At 40.8% G+C, this 24,331-nt stretch overlaps 1 protein-coding gene across 11 annotated transcripts in view; it reads left to right on the top strand.

Annotated features, from left to right (window-relative positions):
• Gpatch2 (G-patch domain containing 2) overlaps positions 1 to 24,331 on the top strand; it is a 156,985-nt gene that overhangs the window by 79,637 nt on the left and 53,017 nt on the right. For all 11 annotated transcript variants that reach the window (XM_037211158.1, XM_028876736.2, XM_028876735.2 and 8 more), the window contains one exon: positions 18,574 to 18,641. In XM_037211158.1, the coding sequence (XP_037067053.1) occupies positions 18,574 to 18,641 (68 nt within the window). The remainder of the gene's footprint in view (positions 1 to 18,573; positions 18,642 to 24,331) is intronic.

The following is a 24,331-nucleotide window of genomic DNA, read 5'->3' as shown; positions in this document are numbered from 1 at the left end:
TTCTGAGTCTTCTGAGTTCTTGCCTACAACTCAAATCAGTTGTCCATTGGACCATTCAACTAATACTATAGGCATTGTGTGTGTGTGTGTGTGTTGTGTGTGTGTGTGTGTGTGTGTGTGTGTGTGTGTGTGTGTGTAGGGAATCATTTGAACAGTCTTGACTTCTTGCTTCAACGTAAACTCCTACAAAAAAGCTAAGAAAGGCCTAACTCACTCCTTGATGGACTTATTTCCTATCAGCTCACTGACCTGACTAGAGCTGAGCTAAAACCTAGCAAGGAGTCATCTTAGCAATTAGATCGGAAGTAAAGTGTTAAGCTAGTTGGTAAAGCAAATTGGGGCTCTAGGAGCTATGCCTGCTCCTTCTAACCTAGCTGGGGTAGTTTGGATGCGATGTCCCCCAGTCTCAGTCATTTGAACACTGGCCTCAGTTATGGCAGCTGAATGGAGAGGTTTGGGAAGTGTGGTCTTGTTTTGTGGGCTCTGAGATTTTAAAGACTTGGCATTTCCAATTGCTCTCTTTGCTTGGTGCTTCTGCCACAGATATGGGTTCTCAGCTTTTGTTGCTGCTGCTCTGCCCACCGCCTCCTGCCATCATGAACTCTAACTCTGTGAAACCATAAGCTCAAGTAAACCCTTGTATAAGTTGCCTTTGTTGTGGTGTTTCATCACAGCAATAGAAAATAGTATCCAATACACCAGTGTTGGTTGAGGCCTTACTCTTTGTTGGCATTTTCCTAAGAACTTTGTATATAATAAATAACACTCATAACCATCATACAACATCAGGAGCAGTCTCTGCTGTCAATTAATGTGTGTTTATAATGGGATGGAAGTGAGGGGAATAACAAGAAAGGTAAAATGTGGCAAAGCATGAGTTGGAACAAGACAGTTTGACTTTAAAGTCTACACCAAGTACCAGTCACATATGTCAAGTTGAGTTTTGTGATAGTTTCAGACATCTGCTGTCCCCTAAAGTGAATATAAGCTAGTGCTTTATAGTTAATGCTATAATAAATCAAATCATATATTGCATGCAATTATATGGCCATAAAAGAGCAAAAGGGTCTATATTTAGAGATAATTGTTGCTTAGTCCAGGTGGTGATGGGTGCAGAATGTCCCAACATCTCTTTTATTCTCTTTAGATATCCTATTTAAAAACTAAAGCAAAACTCACTGTCCATGCTTTAATAGATGAAAGGGGGGAGTTTAAAATAGAGTTCAGTCCTGGTGCAGAGAGGAAATCCTAGCAGTTGAGAATTAAGGCAGAAGGATTCCAAGTTCAAGGCCAGCCTAGAGATGATAACAGCAACACTTTTTCTCAAAAAATAAATAAATAAACAAACAAACAAAACAAGAAACAAGCATGTTGATACATGTATATACTCAAAAGACTGAGACAGGAGGATTACCATGAATTCAAGACCACTTTGGGATTCACAACAGAAAACTCTATCTCAAAAACTCAAAAATAAATAAAATAGAGGAGAATTTCATTTTGAATATGGATTGTGGCTGTGTTTCAAATTGAAAGTGAACTGGACAGTCAAGGCCCTGTTTAATAACAAGATGCGAGATTTTTAGTGATGAACCTAGGACTTAATGCAGTTGATAATGTCTTCAAATGGTGGCATTGGATTGTAAGTTGAGAATTGAATACTGTTTGCTGGAATGTTACTCGAGCTCCAGGGAACCTTCTGTCCCCATCTTGCCCCCAGCCCTGAGGTTATAGATGTCCACAGCACTGCACCAGGCTTACATGGATGCCAGGGATCCAAACTGAGGTCTCATGCTTGCAGGGTGTGCCCTTGCCTGCTAACACATTTCCCTTCACTGCTGCTATTTCTAAGATGGTTTTCAAAAGCCTTCTAACCTCTGTCCACCCCCCAGACCATAGATTTTTCAAGTTTAGAAAACAGCCTTTAGAGTGACCATACCAATGCTTAGATGTCCCTACAGACATATCTGGAGATAATGCGTCACTAATTATCTAGATATTCTCCAGTCTGCTCATGTTAAGATCCACAATTACCCATGACAATGAGCTCCACATTTCTACACTAAAATTGGGGCTCTTCTGGTTACTGGGCAGGAGAGACTTAGGGTAAGTTATTGTAACCTGTGTAAGCTTCATTAATGAAAATGTGTGCTCATTTCTGGAATCTCACAGAGCAATAAGAATAGATCTTTTATATTGAGCTTCCTAAAGTACTTGCCATCTAGAATATTATGCTCAGTCTTTGTACAAATCAGTAATAGTGGCCTTGATACTAAGTACATGCCAGTTTAGGAACAAGGATGTCAGAAAACAGCTGAAACAGTGTTTCTGAACTTGGAGTTACCCATAGCTAGCTGGGCTACTTGGCATTCTGCGTGTGTACCCAGTCAAGCAGAGTGAGGTTGCATAGACATTGTGTCACTATTTCAGACAGACTACGACAGAAGTCCTAAGTTTGGCTTAATGTTCGTGGAGCCAACAGTTGACACTGATGGGAAAATTCAGGAGATAATCGGAGCTGCCCAGGTTCTTAACTATGTGGTGCTTAACTGGCACAACTTTCTTATGAGTGGCTTCTGCTGTAATAGATTTAGAGGTTTTGACATCTCATCATATTTGCAGTTTATACCAATGCTTGATGGCATCATTTCTGTCTGTGAATTATTTTAAGCAATGTGCTGCCTAGAAAGATAATTCAGCAATCTCTCCTCTATATTATTTTTTCTCTATAACTTTCACCAACTTACATATAAAAGTGTTTAGGAATTCACTTTAAAAGGCTATAGCATCTCCTTTACTTGTATTTTAAAATTTATGAATACTTTATTTAAAAGAAATGGTAAATTCATTTACTGGGTTTATTCTCTGCCTATTTCTTAATCTACATTTTTATGAGACTGAAATTTGAATGTTTGTAATTGTACAGAGGGCAACTAAGACAGCACTCCTGAAGTGTACACAGCTGTTGTATTTAAACTGTTGTGAAGTATCTGAGTGTCTGCTGAACACTAGAACCATCTCAGAAGACTGGGTACCTTTAATTGTTTTAGGACATGGTTCAGTGTAGACAAATATTAAATCCGGATGACCATTAAATGGCAGATTTGACAGTCCTCTTGGAAACTAGGCATTATTGTAGAGAAATAAGCATATATATAATTCTAACATGATACAGTCGGGTGAGCAATGTAAGAAAATCTCGAAGGAAGTCAGAGTGGAGAGAGTACTTGTGCTGCATATAGACTTAAGACTTCACAACTTCGTACTGTATGCCATTAAGGAAGGCATACAGTGCATATGGTGGACAAGGCGCACTCCTGCTACTCCAGCCAGTGCCCAGTTGGTCTGCTGGTTTCTTTCAGACCCTAATAATTGGCTAAGCAAAAAGCAATTGTAAAATATGCAACTCAGAGATCTGTGAGGTAGATAGGACACTCCTGTTTTATTTAAGCTGGTGACCTTTCCACTAACTGGAAAACATCCAACTCACTCATCAGCCATTATTGTCAGTAGTAGTGTGTTCATGGGGATTGGTTGGTTCTGTGGTTCAGACAGGGAGGTGTAAGATGTTCATTTTCAAAGTAACTGTTCTTTAAAATTAGTGTGACGTTGAGTGGTGGTGGTATACAGCTTTAATCCCAGCACTCAGGAGGCAGAGGCAAGCGAATCTCTGTAAGTTCAAGGCCAGTCTGGCCTACAAAGTGAGTTCCAGGACAGCTAAGGTTACAATACAAAGAAACCTTGTTTCACAAAACAAAACATAACAAGAAAATTAGTGTGTTTTGTGAAGTAAATACATATCCATTTCTCATATGCTCATTAATGTTTCATCAGTGCTGACTGCTGTTGGTGCCCGCGACACTCACCTCTAATGTCCACTGTGCTTGTTTGCCGTCCAGTTCATTCTATCACTCTTTATTCTTCCTCTGTCTGCTCTAACACTTACTGTCTCCTCTCCTATCCACATAGTGTCTGCATCAGACTGGGAAACAATGCAAATAACGACCACTCAGAGATGGGTCTGTGTTAATTGATACCATAGGATGGTACAGATCCTCCCATGTTACAGTGGAGGGAACTGGGACAGCAGGAAAGCTGCTGGATGGAGGAGTAGACTTACATCCTGTTGGCCAGCTTCCTAGCCCACACTTGTAGTGAAACCACTTTACACTGGAGGATCCATGCTGATGAAATTAGTGCACAGTCTCCTCATTTAGTTGAACTGTGGTGCATATGCCACTATGGCCATTGTTGGAGAGCTCAGCTAGAATTGCTTTGTTTCTAGATGCATATCACAGTCACAACCCCTTTGTGGTTGAATTAATAAGCTGTGGATGGGAAAATGTAACATACAAAAAAGGTGAAGTTTTTGTGTAAAACTGAAAACACTGAAAAGGGTGCTCACTGCTTTGTGTGTGGACTCCATAGGAAGGCACTATCCAGCCTTGTGTTAAGTGGCTCTTTTACTGTATGTCCTAATGAGCTGTTGCTACATTGGACATTTAGTAGGGCCTTTTGAGGTACCATGCTAGAACACAGTCGCCCATGGATTCCAGCTGTTTGCTATGATTACATCACACTTACTGTGTTCCAAGACTGCTCATTTCGAACCCTCATTAGGAGTAGAGATTTCTTAGAGCACATGTCCAACACAGTCAGGCCTTCAGGAACCAGCAGTATTGTCCTCCTAGCTTCTACAAGTACACTGTTTGTACTTTGGTTTCTCACCAGGCAAGGGCCTAGCCCAAGTGTGGGCCCTCTCCTAGAGACATGCCATATCTGCACTTGTACCTTCATAGGGAATCATCCCTCAACTCCCTAATGTCCACTGTAGTTTTGACTTGGTTAACCTTAGTGGAGTATAGCATGTATTCAAGCTTAGCTTTGAAAGACTTGAACATAAATCTTATGTAGGATGAGCAATATTCTTAGATTTCTGAGCCTTCGATATTTATCTCATCTGTTTCCTCTGGCTTTCTAGTAAGGGTTGTTTCCTCATTTGCAATATACAGCTCCTTGTAGCTGTATTTAGCATTTACATTCTTTTGTCACATAAAATTTGACTCAGTTCTCTCAGATTCTTTGTTGATGAAACCCGGCGGCGGTCCACAGAGGTAGACAGGCGCTGCGGCGGTGGCAGGCAGAGGCAGGTAGGCCCAGCAGTGGCTGGCAGAGACAGACAGGCCTGGCGGTGGCCCACAGAGGTAGACAGGTGTGGCGGCAGTGACAGGCAGAGGCAGGTAGGCCCAACGGTGGCCGGCAGAGGCAGGTAGGCCCAGCAGCAGCCCACAGAGGCAGGCAGGCCCTGCAGAGGCAGGCAAGCCCAGTGCGGTGGCAGGCAGGCCCAGCAGGCTGCGGCCGATACCCAGTTGCAATAAAGACCAGAAACTGAGCTATTACCTGCTGAAGAGCTAGTGAAAACAAGCTCTTAATCAAGAGCTTGGAACAGGGACGCCTTTGACCCCAACACACGGGGAAGAAGCTATCTCCATGCAATGGAACCAGAATGAATCTGAACACTCTGTCTGAGGACAACCCAGGGCCCAGCTGCTGATCCTGCAAAACCCAACAACTTGGAGGTGTTGGTGAGACTAATCTGCTCAGCTGAAATCCATCCGGGAGAGGATTCAGATGCCTACAGTTTGAAGTCTGAAGAAACAAGATCAGCTGAGGAGTTGATGAATGAACAAAACGTGACCTGGTAACACAGAAGAAGGCGCTGCTCAGCCACCAAACCAGATCACCAGAATCATAAGTATATACTTCACCGACTGAGATCAGCTGCTCTTGAAGAAACAGCCCAATAGCACCAATTTAACCAAGAACTCCTACTAAACCAAGACTAAAAATTAGAACAAGAGAGGCACTCTCAGACACAGACACCACCTGCACTGAGCAGAGGAAGAGATGAGTAGACGCCAGTGCAAAAATACAGGCAACAACATAAAGAGCTATATGGCAATATCAGAACCTAGTGATTCTACACCTGCAAGACCTGAACATACCAAGACAGAAGAAACAGAAGAAATCAATCCTAAAAATGACTTTAAGAAGATGATGGAGGCCCTTAATGAGGAAATAAAAAATTCCCTTAAAGAGGAAATAAAAAATTCCCTTAAAGAGGAAATGAAAAACTCCATTAAAGAGGAAATAAAAACTTCCCTTAAAGAGGAAATGAAAAACTTCATTAAAGAGGAAATAAAAAACTCCCTTATAGAAATGGAAGAAAAAAATGAACAAAAAATGGAAAGAAATCAAAGAAAGCCAAGAAAAAGCAATTAAACAGATGAAAGAAACATTCCAAGATCTGAATTGAATTTGAGACAATAAAGAAAACACATGCTGAGGGAATGCTGGAAATGGAAATCCTGACTAAACGAACAGGAACTACAGAAACAAGCATAACCAACCGATTGCAAGAGATAGAACATAGAATCTCTGACACTGAAGACACAATAGAGAAAATAGATTCATCAAAGAAAACACTCAAGACAAAAAAGTCATAACACAAAACGTCCAAGAAATTTGGGACACCATGAAAAGACCAAACCTAAGAATAATAGGGATAGAAGAAGAATACCAACTCAAAGGCACAGAAAATATATTCAACAAAGTCATAGAAGAAAACTTTCCTAACCTAAAGAAAGAAATACCTATGAAGATACAAGAAGCTTACAGAACACCAACTAGGCTGGATCCAAAAAAAAAGTCCCCTCGCCACATAATAATCAAAACACTAAACACTCAGAACAAAGAAAAAATATTAAGAGCCACAAAGGAAAAAGACATATAAAGAATAATACCAGACTTCTCAATAGAGACTATGAAAGCTAGATGGTCATGGACAAATCTTATGTAGACACTAAGAGACCACGGATGCCAACCCAGACTATTATACCCAGCAAAACTCTCAATCACCATAGGCGGAGTAAACAAAATATTCCAGGATAAAACCAGATTTAATCAATACCTGTCCACAAACCCAGCCCTACAGAAAGCACTAGAAGGGAAAATCCAAAGCAAAGAAGCTAAACACATCCATGAAAAATCAAGCAATAGATAATCCCACACCAACATACACCAAAGAAGGACAACAAAACAAGCAAACAAAAATAAAACAAAACCTGGCATTTCCCAGCTTGGGCTTTATCAGAAAGCCTTTTACATTGTGTCTGGCTTGGTAGTCAGTGGGTGGCTGTTGATGTTGTGCATTTTAAGTTTGCAGATGCTGAGCCAGCAGGGTTTGTATTATACAGTTCCTTAGACTCTTCCATAGTCCCCAGTACAGTGCTGGATGTAGAGGAAGGTGTTCCCCTCTCTCTTAATAGTAGGAACTGAGCATTTGAAAGGCTGGCTTTCTAAGATGGAAGGTAGAACTAGATAGGTAGAGCAGGCTTTCTTACTTTCAATTAAGGAATGAACTTAGTGCAAGCAACAGGATACCAAAAACCAGTTCCTTGACCCAGAGGGTTTGGTTTCTGCCCTGAATTCTTGGAAGGCATAATTAGATGGTGTGATTTATTCAGGTGAAGACACCAGGCTTAGAAACCCTTTGGTTCCTTCAGTCTTTCACTCCTAGTTAAAAATGGGCATGGGTTTGTGGCACGCACAGCTGAACACATGCCACTTAAGTCCTTTCACAGGTTGCTAAGTGGCCAGAACTTACAGGTGACTACCTCTAGCTTCCTGACTGCAACTCGAGTTGAAATAGATAATTTACCTACGTTCACTTAAACCTCAGTTTACCATAGAGTATTGTAGAAACATGAGTCTGTGACCATGTGACTACTTCCTTGAAATAGACATTGGCTGAAAGATGTTAAGTTACAAGTTCTATTGGGGATTTTTCTTGGGATCCGCTGAGTGTCTAATATACCGAGACCATAATCTCAGTTTCTAGTCACTGAACTCTGCTTCTTTGATAATTTACCCATTCCCTCATTTATATCTTGAAGAGTAGGTTGCATGTGTTTGTACTTGTGACTTTCTCTCTCAGGCCAAAGTTGTATACTTTAGTTATGGGAAGTTTAAGGTTTGCGACGGTGCAGGTTTCCAGAGTGGCCTGCACCACAGAACTAACGTTGGTTCGGTTGAGCAGCCCGCAGAGTGTACTATTTTTAATTATTTTCTTTGCTAAATGTATATTGGCTTAAAAATGCAGATGCCACCTGTATTGTCTTTATGGATTACTATGAATTTTTTCTTGAGATTCTTTAAAGTATTGAGAATGGCTGTAACCTTTTCTCCTTGGTTTAAGATTCCACACAACACCTTTGCCCTTGTAGGGAAGTAACAAGTTGACTACCTTACCAAGACATTTGGAAAAGCCACCTTGGAAGCAATGCATGATGCAATCTGGAAATGTGAATGAGCAGCAGATAATGATGTAATGTATTACCTAATGTGCATGGAAAATACTGAAGTGTTTTTGGCCATGTGATTCTTGAGTGTAAAAATAATTTTTACCTAAGCACATGAAAATCCTCCTGGTTGCCTTATATTCTTAGATAAAATAGTATTTAATGTACATATAGAATTTTGGTTCAAAAAGCTGTCTTAATAATTTGTTATGTCCTAAGATGTGTGCTGAATCCCATTTCCCTCAAATGTAGCCCTCATCCTCTTCTACAGCTAAATATATATATACATATATGAAAAAAAGTTTCACATGTACCAAACTCTGCAGTACCAAATATATATACATATCTGAAATATATATGAACAAAAAGTTTCACATGTACCAAGCTCTCCCTAGAAAACTATTGACTGTCACTTTTGTTTTCTAAATGCTATCCTTTATATGTTGACTATACAAATGAATCCATAAGGACAAGACACCTTTTTGGATTCTGTGTTTCATATATGTGTATAAAACTGTTCTGAAATAACACATATACTTACGTGTATTTATGTATGCACACACAAATATATATATATGACTTTCAGTACAGTTGTGTCAGGAAGGAAAGGAAATATTTTAATTTTGATTTATTTAAATTGCTTTGTGGTAGTTGAATGTTGTTTTAAAGAGAGCTTTGAGTATCTGGGGAGATAATAGCATTTCTGTATACAAATACTTTGTGTGAGCTCCAGTATGTGCTGTGTATTTCAAGCTAATAACCAGGGCTTACAGTGGGTCATTGTGTCAAATCCCAATGGTATCCAGTGAGATGGAAGGTTATCTTCTGTGTCAGTCAGGTAACCCTGTGAACACTTTTGAGCAGGTAAGATATGGCACTGAATTTTGAAGTGAGGGTTGAAATATATTGGAATATTGTGACATATGAGAACAATAACTTTAAAAATAAATGTAGCTGCTCTTTGACATCCTTACACATATTTGACAATGTGCTCATTTAAACAATATAGTTGATGCCTAAGTTGATATATTAAAAAGTAGTTCTCTCATGCATGAGAAGCATATAGGAAACTGACGAGCACAATTAAAGCTCAGACAGATGTGTATATATGTATGTATGTATGTATATATGTATATGTATGTGTGTATGTATGGGGTGTAGCAGGTAGGTAGACAGACAGATGTAAAAGCTGTCAAACAACACCTGAAACATGTTTTTTCTCCATCTGAGATTCTGAATTGACATTTCCTAATAGCACTAGTAAGAATTTAACTCTTTTGAGCTGCAGAGATGGCTCAGAGTTTAAGAGCACTGGCTTCTCTTCCAGAAGACCAATCCCCAGCACCCTAATGGCAGCTCATAGCTGTCTATAACTCCAGTCCCAGGGGATCTGACACCTTCTAGCTTTCCTGGCACTAGGCACACGTGTAGTGCATAGACATGCATGCAGGTAAAACATCTATACACATATGTAATTGAGTAAAAAATAATTTAACCTGTTTTTTAAAATTCATCTATTTATTTTATATCCCAACTACAGCCCCCCTTCCTCCCCTCCCAGTCCTTCTCCCCCATTCCTCCTCTTCCATCTCCATCGAGGAAAGGGCAGGTACCCTATGAGTATCAATAAAACATGGCATATCAAGTTGCAGTAAGACTAAATGCCTCCCCACGTATTAAGGCTGTATTTAGCCCTTTCTTAATTGCTATTAAGTTTTGAAAATGAAAATACTTTGACCCAAACATAAACATGCTAATAATACTTTTAAAATTTCCTTGGTATTACTGTGTTTCTAATATTGTATGTATTTAAAGATTCATTTATCTTTATTTTATGTATTTATGTGTATGAGTATTTGTCTGCATGATTGTACATGTCTGGTGCCCTCAGAGGCCATAAGACAGCATCAGATTTCCTAGATCTGGAGTGACAGGCGATTGTAAGAAGCTATGTGAATGTTGAAGATGGAATCCAGTCCCCTGCAAGAGCAACAGATGCTCTCAACTGCTGAGCCATCTCTTCAGCCCTCTAGCATAGTATCTTTATAAACCATTACACAAAATGTCAAACCATTCTTTCTAAATTGAAAATGATGTTGAAGAATTTTAGTTCTGTCTTTCTTTGTATGTGCCTACAAGATAATTTTGTAAGGCTTAAACATGCGCAGTATTTTGAGCAGTGATGTGTTTTCTCTGTATGTGTATGTTTTAAAAAATGAGTCATAAAAAACATTTATTTTTAAAAGTACATGTGAATTGCTTTGATTTGGATTGAATAAGAAAGTGAATATTTATGGCATATAAATTTCAGTTTTGGAAGAATGTGTAAATTCTCAGTATAATTTAAGCATGCAGAACTTTATGAAATCTTAAAAGCGTTATGCTATCCTGAGGACATATCTCTGGTCCATCTGCATCTACTCGTAAGCATAGTGCCATTTACAGAGTTTACATTAGCATATGTTGTCTTCTTCTTATTGAAACCCATAATATGGCAAGCTGTATACATGAAGGATTTCAGAAGCCCCTGGTCAGCCAGTAGAGGCCACTCCTAGCTTGCTGAAACTGGATGGAAAGTGAAACTCCATCATAGCCCTGTTGAGCATCATTCAGAGCTGCTTAAAGTTTAGATTGTACTAAGAAAAACATTTCCATAAATAAACCAGTATGAAAGCAGTTACCACTGTGCCTCTTACTTATGCAGTCATGAATCTTTTCTTTTGAAGTATTGAGTAATTACTATTAGTAATATAGAAATATAAACTGTTAGTAATCATACCAGAAACATGAATGTATGCATTTATTCATTATAATGGTTACTATTCTAATAGACTAGTAATTCTAAATTGCTATTCATATAGACTATATATTAACTGGGAAAAACTGCAGTGGAGATTTTAAATCATTACATCATATAGTTTAGTCATGTTGGTGTATTTGTGTGTAGATAGATAGATAGATAGATAGATAGATAGATAGATAGATAGAGACTGTGTATATTATATATATATATATTTATGGTTTAGGATAATTTTTTCTTTTGACAGCTCTTAGAAAGATGTGTCTGTAGTTGTTGAAAACGTGCTTCGATTACTTCAAAGTTGAATAAAGCCTATGTGTTCATCCAGTGCTCACTGGGAGGCTGGAGCTCTATAGTCCCCGATTCCCTCCAGACTGCCAATTATAACTGAATGGAAAGCTCATAATTTTATGGGATTTATTTTCCCTGGTTTTGTTTTTAAAAACATTTTTCTTGCATTTAGATTTATACTTGATTTTGTAAAAGAAAAAAGAAAACGCAAGCAAAACCGTACATGCCCTAATTTTTCTCCAAGTTTCCTCTCATGTTCTCATCCCAGAGTAGTCACACTCAGTGCAACTGTTAAAAGTTGTGCTATTTGCTGTCACGAATACAGCCTGGCCTATGTGCCGGCATCTCTACTGCAGCTGCCAAGCCCCTCTCACTTTACATGGCCTAGAATTTGCAGGGAGGTCCCTGCCTGCACATGGGTTTATCATTCTGGGCTGAAAGCTTTTCAAGAGTATTTTTGATCCAGAGTGCCATCTTCTGTGGGAAACCCCACTTGAGAAAACTTGCTCTGTTGTCTCCCCAAAGGAGAAAAGTATTCAGTGGTTAGCAGAGCACCTCGGGTTCAATCCATCCCTGGCAGTTTCTAGTCTGGAATATGTGCCCTGACCTCAGCAGATATTAATTTCCCCATCTGTCATCTGAGAATGCCTCTTTGCTCTTGAAGCCCCTTATTAATGAACATCCCATAAAAGCAGGCAAGAACTATAAAGAATGGGAGTGCCATTGTCATTAATAACAATAGGAGTATTGCAGTATTCGTTCTTGATGCCTCACACCTTTACTGTGGTAGACGGCTCTCTTGGTTCTTGCCCCCTCATGAGGAAGAAGTCAACAAGACACAAAGAAAAATGCAGTCAGTGAGATGTATTAAAGAAAAGATAGACATACTCATAATGTGAGCTGTCATCCAGAGTCCAGGGCTTTGCCTTTTTAATCTATCCTTACCTACCTCATTTTCTCTATGTCTCCTAATTGATGGGTTTACATGTACCCCCTTCCCAGGTCCTCTTAGAACCAGTTTAACCCAGAAGTTCTTTGCTCCCTTTTGAGAGTTACTTATGGTCTCGTGGCTGATTGCATAACTACTTGCCTTCTGTCTTGTCTTCTACTTCAAAGGTTTTCACGATTTTATTAGTTTGTCAATTCTTTAATTAATGCTTCCAAAAGGGTTTAAACTCTTCATAGTGAAACTCGCTGCTCCAGTGGGAAACCTTTCATTCTGACTGACAGGTAAAATTATCAAAACCACTCATTTAATTTGATAAAGTTAATGGATACTTTTCGCTAATAGTGACATCAGCAGTAGCTCTGCTGCTAGGATCAAGCTTGTTGTGAGTGTGGTGTTTTTAAAGATATAGATGAAGGGAGCCTGGTTTTCCATACTATTAACAAGTTGAAAAAAATTCCAAACTTTGGTCTGGGGAGGTAGCTCTATCAATAAAATGATTGCGAGCATGGCTTTGGTCCCTAGAGACCAGGTAGAAAAGGCTGGATGTGGTGGAGCACACGACAGTCCCAGTGCTTGTAGATGGAGTTGCCAGGATGCCTGCTGCTTGCCATGCTAACTGCAGACCCACAAAAGACCCTGTCTCAAAGCCGGGTAGTGCCTCAGGAGCAACACACAAGATTGCCCTCTAGCCTCCACATACATGTATGTACACCTATGCCACACAGAGACTAAAATCCCACACTTAGGGGCATTTTTTTTTAGTTGGAAAACTAAGATAGTGTATTAATTTAATGGTGTAATAATTTGGTGTTTGAAAGTTATTGTATTAATTTAATGGTATAATAATTCAGTGTTTGAAATCTCAGGTAATCCAGTCGTCCTCAGAAATAGACTGTTTGTTCTTGAACATTCATTCTTTCTAGAGGACATTGTCTAAAGCTAAACCTCCTGCTGGGTGAGGCCTCACAGTGACCATCCTGAAGCACCTGTCACACACCATGTATTCTTATGTGTCTATTCTTGGACATCTTACATACAGGGAAACTTACCTGATCCACTTTCCAAATGCGTATTTTACTTTCATAGACACCCAGGAAAGGAAAGTAATTAATTCTGTTATTATTTACTGATTATTCTCATTCTTTAAAAAATATATGTATGTATGAATTTCACATATATGTGCACATGTGGATGCATGTACATGCAGAAGATGGCATTGGGTCCCCAGAAGCTGGAGATACAGTTGATTGTGCACCACCTTATGTGTGCTGGGAACCAAATCTGAGTTCTCTTGAGCAAGACTCCTCTAACCACTGGGCCATATTTCTAGTCCACTGGTTATTCCTGTTCTTCAGGAAGAAAATAACAGTAAGGCTTGGATTGTAACTCAAGACTTATAAGAGTTTATCCTAGTGATAGTATAACAAAACTCACCCAGTTGAATGGGAACTGTATATATCATATAGTCAATGTAAGCATAATTCTGAATAAATGTTGGTTACTTCTAAGTGATTGTTCATTTCCATAAAGCTTGCCTTGATACTGGCTGTGCTACTCTGTTTAGGGCAGTCAGTGGCTGCTGCATGCAGTCTGTGTTTCCTAGGGAGGCAGGGAACAGATGAAGAGGACAGCATCTGAAGGGGGCTCACATTCACTTCCTTCTTCTTGGCTCGTGGAGCCAGGGCCGGGGCTATGGAATGGGAACATTGCAGTGGTTCAGAAAGTTAAATTTAGCAAGTTGCTAAGACGGATGGAGCCGGACTTAAATTGTATACAACCACCTTCCTGGAGGGGCTGTTTGCCCCCTTTATTCTTTTAAACCAGATGGCTATATGTTCCCCTTTACTGTAGAGTTATCAGTAGAATACACACTTTTGTGGATTTTACAAGTTGTCCCACAGTAATTTTTACTTTGTTTGCACGTTGTTTTAGGCGTAATTGTAACCTTTATTTTCTTTAATCTGTGTCTGTGCCCAAATAGATTGTACCTTTGTGAATTGTGACCAGTCTGTAATATTGTGGGTGTAAATAGCAAAGTAAAGTTCATTGTTCATCACTCTCTAACTTGTAGCAAAGCTTGAGAGCAGCAGTGTCACCACGGCTGCCTCACTCGGCGGACGTGCTCTGATAGCCTCTCGGGGTGGAAATGTAATAACCATTTGCCAGGCTGGCTTAACAGAGTATTATTTCCTTGGCCTTTGTAAAACTGAAGGTAACTCTGTACACAGCCACCAGAACCAGTTTCCTTCTGTTTTTGTTGTTGGTGTTTGTTCGGTTGGTTGTTTTTCTTTTTTTTTTTTTTTTTTTTTTTGCCCCTGTCCTCCAATCCCCCCAGCTCTTGCTTCCTTTGCCCCAAATTGAAAGTCATATCTGGCAACTTGTCTTTGTTGGGTGGTTTTTCCTTAATGTCTGTCCCATGTATTTGACTGACACGTTAGCTGGCCATAGTTGAGGCCTTCATACAGAGCTTGCTTGACTGTAAAGGCTTGCTTCTCTCCTCAGTGTCCTCAAATTAATCATTATCCTGAGAAAAGAGGAAACTCTTGCATCTGGACAAACTGGCAGGCCGTTCAGGCCTTGCCTCCCTCCAGCCTGGAGGCTATAGGGCTTTGACTAGCCAGGCCTTACCAAATTGAAAAGCCCTCTTGAATGGCAGCCTGCCACAGTTAGTGTTTGTCAGTGTGGGCACTGAGGCAGAAGAGTGAGCACAGGGGTGATGGGAAGGCTGGCTGGAGGGGAGAACAAAGCTGCTGGTTTCCAACCCTGCTGTCTGGGTGGAGCTGCACCCTGTGCGAGTCTTTCAAACAGACGCCCTGAGTAGTGTGCCATCCACACTGGGCAACCCCTGGCCCAGCCTCACAACCCACGTCTCAGCTCAGTGTCTGCTTCAGGGAGGGACATGTTAGTTGTGTCATGGGGACCTGCGGGAGGTTTGGCAATGGGCAAATGAAAAGCAACTGCTCTGCTTGTCTGTGACTGAAGACTGCCAGTCATCCTGTTAGACGTTGTGATGGAGAAACAAGCCCGGCCTCCAAATGTGTCTGTTAACCTGAGAGGACAGGTACTCCCCACAGGGTCACTTGCCTGCACTTACTTGCATTCTGTCAGCAGTTGTTATCTTGCACAGCTGTGGCCACATGTTCATCTCTCGTACCACAGTGTTCTCTGAGGTCAATACTGTGGCTGCAAATAAGAGAAGCAAAAGCTGAGACCACCACAGAAGTTAGAGTCTATGGGAACCATCTCTTTCTGGCTGTGGTGTTTGGTTTAAATTTGTAGAAGCACAAATAATGTAAGCAAATGTTAGAACTACACTCATTACCAATGGAGTATATTCAGCAACTAAACCCTAAAGATTTAGGGCATGCCATATGATGTGTGGGATCATTGTTACTAATGCTAATTAAATAAATGTTAACCTCGGAGCTCTGTGACTCCCAAGAACTCTGTATTATGCAGGTACCGTTTTTTGTATGAAAAGCAAAGTACCTCTTCTCCTACTAACCATATGAGGTAAAATATTTGGCACTAATAAACTTGACTGTCTGGCTGGACATGGTGGCACACATATTTAAACAGATATGTCTTAAAAATAGTTTATGATTTCTTTCTAAAACTTCCCTGGAATTAAATAATCACTATATGATCTGATTTTGGAAATTTCTGGGGTAGGGGCAAGGTCTGTACTACTGACCTATACCTCCAGATTTTCTTTTTCTTTCGTTTTTTGAGGTTATTTTATTGTATTTGTATATATGTGTAGCAGGTCTGTGCAGAGGCCAGAAGAGGGCATCAGATCTGTGGAACTGGAGGTGGTTGTGAGCCAGCAAGTGGGTGCTGGGACACAAAACCTAGGTCCTCAGCAAGAGCAACAAGTACCTTTAACCCCTTAGCTGTCTTTCCAGCCTCTTCATTTTATTTTTATAAATATTATAGACCCTGAATTAATCGTAGAGGACCTATAAATTTTATACTTCTTTAAATATGTTTCTGAAAGGTTAACATCTTTATGTATCATGCTAATAATTAATCATATTAAACATTTTGGAAGTTTAAAATGCTCTCAGAATTCTGTATTGCAGATTTCATGATTTGGGGTAAGAGTTCCCCTTCTAATAACATTGAACTCTAAGGTATGACCCTCACAAAATAACAGTACTGATGCTTTAGTTCAGTGGTTTTCAACCTGTGGGTCATGACCCCTTTGGGGGTCACATATCAGATATCCTGTATATCAGATACTTACATTATGATTCATAACAGTGGCAAAATTACAGTTATAAAGTAGTAATAAAATAATTTTATGGTTGGGGTCACTACAACATGCGGAACTGTATTAAAGGGTCGCAGCATTTTGAAGGAACTGGAGAATGGTCATTTGTCTTTCTCCAAGGCCATGACCAGGGAAACATACATGTGAAGTTTTAAATGTCTACATTTGATTCTTCAAATCTTCTGTGAATTATCTGCTGCAATTGAAGTGAGCTTGTAGTTTTTTAGACATGTACAATTCCTGAAAAATATCCAGGAGGATTATTTCTGACTGGATTGAAAGCTTACATTTGTATTGTGGTATAAACTCGTTAGAAGTTCTGTTTTATTATATTCATTCCCCTGTATTGTTTTCATCAGGCAATTTATCACATGGCTGTATGTGAAATTTCTTCATTTATTAAATTTCAGATTATGTATTTCAAGCCCAAGCAAGACCTAAACATTTTCCCCGTAAGTGTAGCTTCAGGTAAACAAGCAATTTTAGCCCCGAAAATAGCTCCTGCTCTGTCAACATGCTGCTTATTTTTTCTCTGAGATAAAAAGTTCAGTTTTCTGATATTTGTACCAAGATAAAGTCAGTAAACAAGATTAATATAGTGTGGAAAAGGTTGTCAGCAGCCCTGGCAAAGGAAATAAGTTGCCTGTACATAGAACATACTGTAAACTGAATAAAAGTGTCAGGTCCGCCATGAGATAATGTGATCATGGACGTCTAACAAACCATGACACGGGCCCAGGCGGCTTTTCTCACAGCTCCAGGGTAGAAAATGGATTACTGTGTTCCAGGGATACCTGCTGGAATCACATGAAGTTGTACTCCGAGATGAATGTGGGATGTGGCCCTGGAGCAGAGCCAAGTCTTACCTGTGGCCACCCTGGACATATCCTGTCACCCCCTGCTCACTGGCTCTGTTTGGGTTTCTGGAAGTGTCAGAGTAGATACTGGCATCCTTGTTACTCAAGGGTTACAAGAAGAAAGTTTCCCAAAACGTTTTTTTGTTTTGTTTTTTAGGCCATGCTTTTTTATTCTGTTGTGGTTTAATGGCTCTTGTATAAGCAAACAGGCATGGCTTTCATTATGAGGGAGCATGACTCAGAGTCCTTTGCTGTAAGTTCATGCCTTGTCATTGGTGATGGCAGATTCATCCATCTGAGAACCTTGGGTATGACAGGAATGCTGTGAGGTTCATCACAGATTTGAGCAGTTGACACTGTAGATAAAACAATTGATATTTCCTTGTTGAATTTCTAATGTTATATAGACATAGAGGAACAAATGTTCTTCCTATTTGCTAAATGCTAAAATTATATTTCACTCAATATAACTACCCTGGTAATTCCTTCCTTTGTGGAAAATATATAGAAAAGACCATTCACTGCTCCTTTGATAGAAGTGCTTGTACTGCTTGAATTTGTGCGTCATAATGCAAACTTCTGTGTTTAGAAATCTACCACAGAAGTGGCGTTCATAAAAGCAGCATCTGCTGGGGAGTGATGAGGTTGAACCTCTCCTCACCTGGGGCGGACAGTCACTGCTCTGTTCTTCAGCATGGTGTTTACACTATGGGAAAGATGCTCTGGCAGTGTCTTAAAAATCTGGAGTAACAAGATCTCTGGAAAGATTTATTTTATTTATGGAGGCCCAGGAGCACTTCTGATCCCCAGGAGTTGGTGTGTCAGGTGGGTGCTAGGCACTGAGGTCAGGTCGTGATTGCTCTCCAGCCCTCACAGGACCATTCTTACCCAGATTTCTGCTCCTTGCCATTTTGTCTTGGATTTGAAAATTAATCTTCTTTTCTCCATTTAGAAAGATATCTTCAGATTGTTACAGCCCTGCCCTGTCTTTAGCAAGCCAATTATGACTTGTTTTTGTCATTTGTTTTAAAATCTCTTTTCAGACGTCTGCTCCTGGCCCCGTCAGTAACAAGAGGATGGTTCACTTTTCTCCAGATGCCCATCACCATGAGTGAGTGTTCATGTTCCTGCAGCTTGCTGGGTTATTCCACTTGTTTCTCTTAAGAAACTGGGTGACTATTTCTGAGTGACAGCAGTTTAATTTGTGCCTGCTTTAAAAGCATAAGGCACGCGGTAGTAACAGTATAAGAATAGCTAAAATGGAGCCCATGACAGACACAGAATGACTTGTAAATACATTCTTTATATTGATAGAGTTTGAAATTCATGCCGTATTTATTCCCTGAAATCCAGGCTGTATCTAAAAGCATTTAAATCTTTATGAAGTTGACCTCACCGAGCCTGTACCCCAGCCCTTCTGTGATGCCAGCATGAATGCCAAATGGCCCATCTTCCTGGTGCTTCTCCACTCCCAGCTTCTGCCTGGCTAGCCTTTGCTTATCACAGTGAAGATCTATAATGAAACCAAAATGTATATCCTTTAGCAACAAAAGAAATGGCCCACTAGGTAACTTTAGAGAGCTAAACAGTTATATTACTTTAGTAAACTATAGGTGGGATTTTGGGAAGGGGACCTCAATTGTAAATAGTCTTGTTGTAGTTTGATGTCATTTGTCTCTTCTGCCATCTGCAGTTGGTTGAAATTGCCACCTGTGAGAGAAGAAAAGGCATGAGTTCATTAAAACAATACTTTCTCCTAGAAAATAGTCTTACTAAGATCTGTTAATATTGGCTTTCTTTTTAAAAACAAAAACCAAAACAAACAAAACCAATTGCAGACTAAATAGAAAATTAATGATTGTTGAGGCATAGCAAAATGATAACAGAATCTCCCTGTTTTCTTGCTTGATGTGATGAAGCTTTAAAAATAACCCTCAGGTAACAGCCAAATGTTGTGTAGAGGTTCTGTATTAATTTTGTTTGTTCAACTACCAAGCTTAGGTAAGTAGATGTGGCACTACTTAACATAAAACTCTTCAGGAGATGCAGAGTGTAGATGCTCTGCGGGCAGGGGATGCTTTCCTTATTGCTGCTGCACTCCTGTGCCAGCCCAGGGCCTGACAGTGAAGACTCTCAGACAGAGTTGTTGAGTGCCTGAAGACCCCAAGTGCTGATTTAAACTAGGGCACACTGACCTGGCAGTGGGCCATGGCAGTGTACCCATCCCAGCACATGGAAAGTAGAGGCAGAAGGATCAAGAGTTTAAAAGGTCATTTGTGGCTATTTAACAGGTTTGGGGCCAGCCTCAGCTTGATGAGACCCTGTCTCAAAAACTGTAATGAGTAGATACGTAAGTAAATAGGAAAGAACAGGATCGGGCCAACTGCCGTGTTGCCTCTAAATTCACAGGACTTACTCAGAGTATCCTCTGTCTTCTCCACCCCAGGATCTCCAAGGTTCTCAGTCAGTGAAGACACTTCAAGGGTAGAACACAGATGTGGTTATGTTACTCTTCTCCTGTGTGAGGATTGCCACTGGTTCACCACATAAGACTCAAATCTCTAATTTCACTTCCTGCCTTCTCCATGTCTCTAGTCCAGGTCCCAGTGTCTCTCCTGACCTATTCTTTCCCATTTCCTACCCCATTGCCTTCTTTATTAACTTTTATGTCAATGAAGCGTCCCAGTGAACCCCTCAGTCTCTGGCTTTCCATGGTTCCAGGCCATAGTACTTACTGTGTGACTCAGGTTCAGATCCAGTCATGTTACTTCATATCCCCACTGTTGTCTGCCGCCAGTGGACACCCAGACAGTCATGGACAGACGTCCTGCACAGCCAAGCCTGTTATTCATCTATCACCGTCTTTCCATTCTCTGCCCATAACCTTCAGATCAGTTCTGCTCCTATTCTCTGAGTGCCTCCTGTTTTCACCTCCACTGCCTGTGGCCCTGGGATTGGCTCCTGTGTTCTCTCCTAGGCATAGTTGTCAGGACTCTGAAAAAACTTCTGTCAGTCTGGGCCAGGTACAGACGTAAACCAACATAGTTTGGGTTTGTTTTATTTTTGTTTTTCTTCAGATTTATCTTTCCTCTTTTGTTTTCTCACATAAGGTGAAAAGGGGGCTTTTGAAAAGCTTAAAGATACTGACTGGGGCAGACTGCTTCTGCTTCTCTTGCTAGGCTGCTGTAACAAAGCCCCACAAATAGATGGCTGGAAGCCCCAGGTCTGATGCCAAGCTGTCTGTAGGGTTATCTCCCTCCTGCATCTCTGTGGGCCTCCCCCCAGCCGCATCTTCAGTGGGCTTTTCCCTGTGCTGCTCCTTTTCTGAATTTCTCCTTTATAAGGCACCAAGGCAGACAAATAAGACGTTTCATAATGTCACACTGGACTGCGGCCCTGCCTCGCTGACCTCATTTTACCTTGTGTCTGTAGAGAGCCTATATCCAGACAAGGTCCTTTTTTGGATTATGATATTAGGACTCCATACTGTCTTTTGCAGGAACACAATTCTGCCATCATTGTCCTTTTCTCTTATGTTTACTGTCTCCTGGTTTGGAGATGACTGCTTCTGGTCCTCAGCTCCTCTGCTCTGGAGAGGGTAGTACCAGCAGCTCCCCTTTTCACCTTCCAGCAAGAGAGCTTCTCATGCTGTGCACACTCTCCCATCTCCCCTTCGTGCCCATTGACCAGAATCAGAATACTTGGTTGTCATGGCTTAAGGAAAACCAGGAAAGAAGATACGTAGTCAAGTTCCAGACAGGTAATAACTCTATAGGTGGGCAGAGTTACCTCTAACAATCAAGCCTGAGAAGGAGATACTGTCCAGCAAGTAGCTACTGACAGTTTATCATGCCCAGGCCATTGTCTCTGCACCATGCCCATGTTCTGTTCTTTCCAAACATACACAGTGTGTAGCATACCCTAGCCTTCCCTTGAAGAGACTTCTTTCAGATCTCATGTGGTTGGTACTCCATCTCTCTCAGACTCTCATCCAGGACCTCTGAACGATACAGATGGTTAATTAGATCTGCTCGTGGATCCTCTTTGTAAAGCAGCTTATGCACTTGTACATAAGCAGATGCACACATGTGCAGTATAGAGGTGTGAGAAGGCAGGCCATCTCAACAGAAGATGAGGATTCCGCTTAGGAACGCCTTGCTTACTGCCCAGCTTGCACAGGCGGTTTGAGCAGCATTCCCCAGAGAGGACACTGCTTTGTAGGAGCAGCTGTTAAGACTGTAGTAGCAGGTGTCATCCCAGGCTGCTGCATAGGTAGAGCCACACATTTCTCTGTGGGAAAGTCGGGAGTTCATCATAGACTGCTGATGGCCAAGTACGCGGTTGCTTGGCCTTTCTGCAGACACTTAGTTGCTTTCTCTTGTTTTCCATTCCACACTAGCAGACAGTACTGCTTCCATGTGTCCTGTGTCCTTCCCTAGTCTGTCCCCTGAAGCATTCCATTTTGTGGTAGTGCATGCTGACCTCCAGGGGCAGGTATGAGTCTAGCAGTTCTTGTCCAAGGATGCTCAGTCCTCTTGGTGGGAGTGTTCTAGTGAGTGGTTTAACCCCTGCGCAGCAGCCCTAGTTGTGCTAACCAGAGCTCCTCACCTGCTGCCTCTTTTCAGACTGCCTTTCTAGTCTTCGGTTCTTGAGTAGGATGGTAGACTCTTCGCTTTCTTTTTCATGATGCTTGGTAGTTAAAAGAAAACACAACTGCACATCTAGAATGGCATCCAGCCGGAAGTTACTTGAATTAGTTGTCCCAAGACGTCCCTTCCTGATGCTTAGACAGGAATCTAGGGAATCCATGAATTAATCCTCACTGCAATTTACCTTACAACTCAAGAACCTGTAGGAAAACAGGAAGCAGTCATTAGCCTGCTAAATATCTCCAAACTCTGTATTACAGTGATAGCTATTGTTTTTATTCCATTAAGGGTTCCTCTTAGTTTTTTTTTTTTTTTTTTTGGTTTTTCGAGACAGGGTTTCTCTGTGTAGCTTTGCGCCTTTCCTAGAACTCACTTGGGAGCCCAGGCTGGCCTCGAACTCACGGAGATCCGCCTGCCTCTGCCTCCCGAGTGCTGGGATTAAAGGCGTGCGCCACCACCGCCCGGCAGTTTTTGGTTTTAAGCCAGGCCTGGTTGAACATGACTGTAACCCCTATACTCAGAAAGGCTAAGGCAGGAGGATTATAAATTCAAGACTGACCTGGACTATAGTAAGACTTGGTAATTTTTTTAAGTGTTTTGTTTCTTTGTTTTGTTTTGTTGTTTTTAACTTTCTCTATGAAATCTCCGAAGATATCTTATAGAAACAGTTTAGCTTGTGGTGCGGTGGAGAAAGTGCTTGCGGCACAGGTGTGAGGACTCCCTAAACTCGTGCCCACACCCTTGTCAATATGCACACATCCATTCGAGCACCACTCCCACAAACGTGAAAATACGTAGTTTCACTTGTCAAAGTTAAAGTCAGAACAGAGTTGACTAAATAGAGTGAGTTACTGTGCGGGCTCAAAAGCTTGAAGGGTTTTCAGTTTGGAATGATTGTTGTTAGAGGGTCACAGCTCCCGGTGTCCTGTCTCTGGGCCTGGCTGTGTAGAAAGAGCTGGGAAGGCACGGGAGGAGCCTCCCAGCTGGAGAAGGGAAAGTTGTTTTCAGGGTTCAGAGGCCAGTGGCAGTAGGCTACTCTATAGAGAACATGGGCTCACCACAAGTAGTGGAGGCTGGTCAATAAAGGTGTAGATAAGGGGTGGACTGCAGCTCAGAGCTCCTACGTCCGTGCGTGACATCCGAGGTTATTCTATTACTTCAATGGCTACATAAATAAATACTGTAAAATAACATTTCAAGATAATTTCCATTATGCAAACAAAATTCAGATTGTTATTTGCTGATGGCAGCATTGCTACACACCTCTTGTAACATAGAATCTTGTGAACATGTGCACCATACTAGAAAGTCCGAATACCATACTTATAAATGGCTATCAATTTAATAAAATAACATTATGTTTTCAGCTAGTTGGGGAAAAAACTGTCTAGTAATTATTTCCAGGAAAAATAATATCATGTTGAAAGTCCAGTCATTAATAGATGGTTATTCCCTTTTATCAGGAAGTATATAGCACAGATAAATCGAGTATTCATTAAAATAAGATAATGTGCAAAGATTCTTAACCCAGCTAACACAATGAAGTTAATATCTAGCTTATGATTTAAAAAAAAAAAAAAAGTTTGAGGAGACTAGAGACATGGTTCAGTAGTTTAAAGAGCACATGCTGTTCTTCCAGAAGACCCCAGTTCAATTCCCAGCATCCACATCAGGAAGCTCAACACCACCTGTAACTCCAGCCCCGGGAAATCCAATGCCTCTGGCTTCTGTTGGTGCCTGCATTCACATGGCACACACTCACACATGTACATAAACAAAACTAAAACTAATAATTATCTTAAAAATACAATGTTTTGAAATTTAGTCATCGATGTCATCACTCTGTTGCCTTTCTAAATATGCAAATAGTAAAATGTGAAAATTAACATGGCTCCCTCTTAGGAGTATATGATAGAGCCAGGCATGGTGGCAAACCCCTCTACAGCCAGCATTCAGGAGGCTGAAGCAAGAGGATTGACTGCCAGAGATTGTAAAACTAGTCTATGCTGCGTCTCACTAAGCCAGCCTTGGCAACACAGCGTGATCCTGTCTGAAAACCAAAAAGGTCCTAGGCTTTTATCTTCTCTGTAACTTTGCTCAATTACCTATAAGATACTTAATTTAATTTTAAAGAGATATTTATGATTTATTA

The sequence above is a fragment of the Peromyscus leucopus genome, chromosome 15, assembly GCF_004664715.2.
Source record: "Peromyscus leucopus breed LL Stock chromosome 15, UCI_PerLeu_2.1, whole genome shotgun sequence".
In the NCBI taxonomy this organism is placed as follows: Eukaryota; Metazoa; Chordata; class Mammalia; order Rodentia; family Cricetidae; genus Peromyscus; species Peromyscus leucopus.
The sequence above is the reverse complement of the archived record's forward strand: the minus strand, read 5'-3'. Positions and strand labels throughout refer to the sequence as shown.